The sequence below is a fragment of the Aulonocara sp. 'chitande type north' Nkhata Bay genome, linkage group LG15, assembly GCF_057382095.1.
Source record: "Aulonocara sp. 'chitande type north' Nkhata Bay isolate Kocher_YH1m ecotype deep benthic linkage group LG15, A_spYH_male_GT1.1, whole genome shotgun sequence".
In the NCBI taxonomy this organism is placed as follows: domain Eukaryota; kingdom Metazoa; phylum Chordata; class Actinopteri; order Cichliformes; family Cichlidae; genus Aulonocara; species Aulonocara sp. 'chitande type north' Nkhata Bay.
Genome location: NC_141358.1, coordinates 33,735,387 through 33,741,589, shown reverse-complemented (window position 1 = coordinate 33,741,589; position 6,203 = coordinate 33,735,387). Strand labels below are relative to the sequence as shown.

At 39.7% G+C, this 6,203-nt stretch overlaps 1 protein-coding gene across 1 annotated transcript; it reads left to right on the top strand.

The window, feature by feature from the left end:
• Positions 1–987: 987 nt before the first annotated feature.
• LOC147313447 (uncharacterized) lies at positions 988–3,790 on the top strand. The gene has a single exon (XM_086262998.1). It carries the CDS (start codon positions 1,248–1,250, stop codon positions 3,483–3,485), a length of 2,238 nt encoding a protein of 745 aa, XP_086119124.1. The 5' UTR covers positions 988–1,247; the 3' UTR covers positions 3,486–3,790.
• The last annotated feature ends 2,413 nt before the right edge of the window (positions 3,791–6,203 follow it).

Genomic DNA, 6,203 nt, shown 5'->3' with positions numbered 1-6,203 from the left:
CATAGTATATACAGTATTCTGAAGAAGGTCTAAAATGTCACTGTGTGTGCATGTGTGTGTTTTATTTAGCTGGATTTAAAAAAATATTACTCATGATATAACATTGTGCAGACATGGCTGGTAAGGACATGAGGAGGAAACAGTAGGAGCTGTATGAGGCTACTAAAGGCAGGGCTATAACATTTTGCTGTCATCATTTTATTATAGATCAAGTGCAAGAGTTGTTAGGTGTGGATAATTAGATTATAGTTTATTGCAATAGCAAGTTGTGCCTTGTTCTCAGATAGACAGCAAGTGGAGAGTGATATATGAAATGATGGGAAGGAAGGAAGAAGAGAAGCAAAGAGTGATTCACAGGCAGAGCCGAGTTTATGTCACAGTTTTTCGTTGCCTTATGGTTCCAAGCGCTGTCACCAATCTTTGCATTTTGTTATTATCTCATGAAACTTGTTTAATCAGCTACCATCTCTCCTGTGGACTTTTTAATGTCTACAGTCTCAGATCAACACAGCCCTGCCCTTCCCATATTAGATTCTTGATGAATGTGTGTTGTTGTTATTCAGCATGGTTCAATGTGCCCCTTTTTAACTTTGAGCACCCGCCCCTTTAAACCTCTCTGCACGTCCCTGATAGAGACAGGTTTTAAAGACTAGAAATGAAAACATGTGAGTCCTGTCTTTAAATAAAAATATATAATTCCCTATATTCCTATCTATTCTTGACATTGAAGCTTTACTCTTCTTGATATTGTGACAAAATACTCTTGGGTTAACCACGAGCTTTCTAAAAACTTGCATATAACAATTGTGCACCATTCATTCCTCATCTTTGCTGCCCATCATTACAACTTTGCTAATGATGGGCAGCAGGTTAGTGTCATGATGTCACCTCAGACATAGTTAAAAGCCCTGTTAACGTAGCTGCTTCTCGCCGGGTGCGGTGGCGCGTGCCTGTAATCCAAGCTACCGGGAGGCTGAGGTTGGAGGATCGTTTGAGCTCACGAGCTCTGAGCTGCAGCAGGCTATGTCGATTAACACAAAATAATTATCCTCATTCAAAAGTCATGTAAGAACCTCATTGGCTTACGGAATGTTGATGTTATTTAAAAAATTCATACAAAAACATGACCTCATTCTAGAATGTCATGTGACAACCTCATTGGCTTATGGAATTGTGATGTCACAGGCTTCTGAATCCATAAATAGGGGTGAGGAGGTACAACTTTCAGTCCGTTATTTGCAGCACTTATGTTAGCAGCATTCAAACGTTCACCAGTAAAGCATTTTCAAACATCTGGATACTTTTCGTACTCACGGTATACAGACTCCAACATGTCTCAGAAAGAGCAAGAAAGACAAGAAGCTGACCCCAGCTCTATTCCATGGTATGAGTCCCTAGACCCTTACATCAGCTCTCTTCCTTGGGATGAACAGGTGGAATTAGAGGAAAAGCGATTGGAAGAAATGGAGAAGGAAAATCTCATGAACAGAGAAAAGATTAAGATCCTGACAGAAGAAAATGAGAGAAAGAGCGCTGAATTAGAAAAATTATCCTACCAGCTTCAGGAAAGGGAAGGTATTATTGAGGAGAAACAATGGGCTCTCCAAGATAAGAAGAATCACGAGCTCCAAGAAAAGCTTGATGAAGCTCTAGAAAAAATTAAAGATCTGCTCCAAAATGAGAAAAAAGAGAGCATTAAAGGGGATAAAATGCTCAAGAAGAATCAGGAGCTCCAAGAAAAGCTTGATGGAGCTCTGGAAAAAAATAAAGATCTGCTCCAAAAGGAGAAAAAAGAGAGCATAAAACAGGAAAACATGGTCAAGAAGAATCAGGAGCTCCAAGAGAAGCTTGACGAAGCTCTGGAAAAACTGAAGGAAATCCACCAAGAAGAGAAGCAACAGTCCACACAGCAGAGAGACATGCAGAGCAAACTCCAAGCCATGGAGGAAAAATACAAAGCGCTGCAGGTGAAACATGACAAAACTCTGCACAAAAGTCAACAGTTGCTTCAAGACAAGAAGCAAATGGAAATGAAACAGAAGGAAATTGACTCCAAGCTTGACGAGATGGAGGAAAAACACAGATCGCTCCAAATCAAGCTTGAGAAAACAGTGCACAGAAATAAAGAGTTCATTCAAGAGAGAGAGCAACAAGAAATGCTGGAGAAAGAAACAGACTCCCAGCTTGAAGTCTTGGAGGAAAAACTGAAAATGCTGCAACTAACTCTTGAGGAAACACTGCTCAAAAATAAAGAGCTGCTTCATGAGAAAGACCAACAGAAAATACATCAGGAAGAAATGGATTGCAAGCTGAGGAACATCGAGAAACAAAATGAAGGCTTGCAAGTGATGCTTGATGAAGCTCTGGAGAGAAATAAAGAGTTTCTGCACGAGAAAGACCAACAGAAAATAAAAAAGGAAGAAATGGATTGCAAGCTGAGGCACATCAAGAAACAGAATGAAGGCTTGCAAGTGATGCTTGATGAAGCTCTGGAGAGAAATAAAGAGTTTCTTCACAAGATAGACCAACAGAAAATAAAAAAGGAAGAAATGGATTGCAAGCTGAGGAACATTGAGAAACAAAATGAAGGCTTGCGAGTAATGCTTGATGAAGCTCTGGAGAGAAATAAGGAGAACCTCCAAGAAAAGAAACAAGAGCCCGTAGAGCAGAGAGACCTGCAGAGCAAACTCCAAGCCATGGAGGAAAAATACAAAGCGCTGCAGGTGAAACATGACAAAACTCTGCACAAAAGTCAACAGTTGCTTCAAGACAAGAAGAAACTGGAAATGAAACAGAAAGAAATGGACTCCAAGCTTGACGAGATGGAGGAAAAACACAGATCGCTCCAAATCAGGCTTGATAAAAAAGTGCACGGAAATAAAGAGCTTCTTCAAGAAAAAGACCAACAGAAAATACAACAGGAAGAAGAAAAACTTCATCTCCAGAGGAAAAATCAAGCACTCCAAGAATTGTATAACGAAACAAAGTACAAATCAACTGTACTGGAAGAAGAAAAGAAAAAGCTGGAAAAACAATGCTCAGCGATGCAGAGTAGCATCAATGAGATGCTGAGAAAAAATACCGAACTTGAGGAACTTTCTAAGACCTTGAAGTACAAAAACACTGAAATCCAGGCGCAAAAGCAAGAACAACAGAAAACACATAAAGACCTGCAGTGTAGACTTCAAGAAATCCAGAAGAGAAACCAGCAGCTGGAAGACATGCACACAGATGTGCACAAGGCAAAGCGAATAGAGGAGGCAATAGTTAAAGAACTGAAAGACAAGCTTAAAGAAAAACAAGAACAATTAGAAGACATGGTGAAAAGATGCAACAAACTTGAGAAAGAAAACGCAGAAACAATCGATGAGCTGAAAACCCTCATCATTGAGAAAAAAGTGCTGGTGGAAGAGTATCTGAAAAAGAAGAAAAAACGCTTCCACTGGTTCTGGAGGAGGGGCACTGCTGCTTCTCACCTGATGTAACCTCGTCTTCCTCCACCTCTATTCCATCTTCATTTCCCCCCTTCCCCTCCCTCCTTTTTCTTTTTTCACCCTCACCCCCCGACCAGTCCCGGCAGTTGACTGCCCCCTCCTGAGCCTGGTTCTGCCATAGGTTTCTCCTTTAGGTGTCTTTCACTTTAAAAGGAGTTTTTCCTATCCACTGTCGCCTGCTGCTTGCTCAGAGGGGATTGTTGGGGTTTTCTCTCATCTCTCTCTTTCATTCTTTCTATCCTTTCCCCCCCTTCTGCCTTTTCCTTTACCCAATAAACACAATTGCCCACATTTTACATTTGTTTGAAAAATGTCTTCATTCAACAATAATTCATCTTAGGTATAAAAACAAGAAATAGGTAATAGCTGCATGTGTGTTTGTGTGTGTGCATAATATACATACTTGTTTCCCAGAAAGATTTAATACTAGATGGATAGAGACCAGGGACGTGCAGAGGGTGGGCTAGAGGGGCTTGAGCACCCGCCCCTTTCCTGATGAGTGCCCAAAGTGCCCTTTTGTTGAGGCAACTTTTAAATTTTATTTATTTATTTATTTATTTATTTATTTATTTATTTTATGTGTGTGTGCGTGCGGAGTCCTGTCTGTGCCCCTCAACAATAATATTTAACTATTAATCATAGTTTTGCTAAATAAAAGGATCTGGCTTGCATCAGTCACATGATCACATTTAACCAATGATCGCCCTCGACGGCAGAACGCGCTGGTTACGAGCCGGGAACGAGCTCACAAAGAGCACGCGCATTTGTTGCGGTCCGGAGCTGTAGGAGAAACACAAGTTAACTCAGAGACACAGACTGATGCGACAAACCCAGTAAGTAGGTGTACAGCGCACACTGTAGTGTGTAGCACACAGGAGTATTAGCTTATTACATACACGTTGGTAAGCTGTCTTGTTGCAACTGACGAACTGAAACAAACGAGCGTGCTGTGTGTGCAACAGCGTGACAAACATTACCTGTCCTTTTATTAACTGCACAAGTAGTGCTGGTCATAGCTGCTGGCTACCTGTGTAAGGCTGTCATGGGTCTGTAGCTCTGTCACCGTTTTAGGGAACATATTTAGTTTTAAAGTAAGTTTCTGGGCATTTCCTGCCTTTCTGGAGGGATTATATTTCACTAAAAAACGATCTAATATGCATGTCCACATAATAATTATTATAATTATAATATATTAAAAAACACACGCTGTATTTTAAAGAACATACATTAAGAAGCAGATTATATTAGATTTATATTTTAAATAAGACAAAAGTTGGATTTTACAGCAGTAAAATGATTGTATCTCTACAGTTTAAAAATGTAATAAGCTTTGCCCTGCACAGAGTGGATAGTGAAACAAATGGAATCATCATAAATACATTATTTCATATTTATTACTTCCCCCTCCTCATTGCTTTATTATTGTAGCTCTAGTAATAAATAATAATGTAAGGATGCCCATAGTATATACAGTATTCTGAAGAAGGTCTAAAATGTCACTGTGTGTGCATGTGTGTGTTTTATTTAGCTGGATTTAAAAAAATATTACTCATGATATAACATTGTGCAGACATGGCTGGTAAGGACATGAGGAGGAAACAGTAGGAGCTGTATGAGGCTACTAAAGGCAGGGCTATAACATTTTGCTGTCATCATTTTATTATAGATTAAGTGCAAGAGTTGTTAGGTGTGGATAATTAGATTATAGTTTATTGCAATAGCAAGTTGTGCCTTGTTCTCAGATAGACAGCAAGTGGAGAGTGATATATGAAATGATGGGAAGGAAGGAAGAAGAGAAGCAAAGAGTGATTCACAGGCAGAGCCGAGTTTATGTCACAGTTTTTCGTTGCCTTATGGTTCCAAGCGCTGTCACCAATCTTTGCATTTTGTTATTATCTCATGAAACTTGTTTAATCAGCTACCATCTCTCCTGTGGACTTTTTAATGTCTACAGTCTCAGATCAACACAGCCCTGCCCTTCCCATATTAGATTCTTGATGAACGTGTGTTGTTGTTATTCAGCATGGTTCAATGTGCCCCTTTTTAACTTTGAGCACCCGCCCCTTTAAACCTCTCTGCACGTCCCTGTCTGAGAACATCACCAAAGATTTTCCTGGCGCTTTGTGTGACTGTAGATTAAGGAGAAAATCATTTGTGAATCTTTACACTGCAGAAATGCACGTCACTTCTTCCTTGATGGCCTGCTGAACTCTGCGTTTGCCACAGAGTTATGTTTAATTATGATCCACTAACCTGGATTTACTACTTGTAAGCATGTTGGCAGTCTAATAAAAGTGTTTTGGAGTACTGAAATATGTCTTATCAAAATGGTAAAATACAGATATTAAATATTGTGTGCTTAATTTGCAGTTAGTTTCAAAAATCGTCTCGCCCATCTTTTCTTAAAATAAGAGGTGCTCTATAAAAATGACATTAAATTCTGTAAACGTGCTCTATTTGCAATTATTTATCATTACTGTTGTCCAAGTGGTCTCATTTCAAAGTTGAAAGCGAGCATCGGAACGGGCAAGAAAGGCGACTTTTAATTGACTTTGAATGTGTTGTGGTTACTGATATCAGATGGGCTGGGTTGAGAAACTGGCTTAGAATTCCTCTTGCCTTCAGCATGGCCACGCCCCTCTGACTTCTGCAATCAACAAGGCATTTTTACCCAGGGAAATGTTTATTTCGCTTTTCAGTTTGGACTGT

Bases quoted from the DNA above. Each gene is read 5' to 3' on its own strand.
- LOC147313447 (XM_086262998.1), top strand. From the start codon at position 1,248: ATGTTAGCAGCATTCAAACGTTCACCAGTAAAGCATTTTCAAACATCT.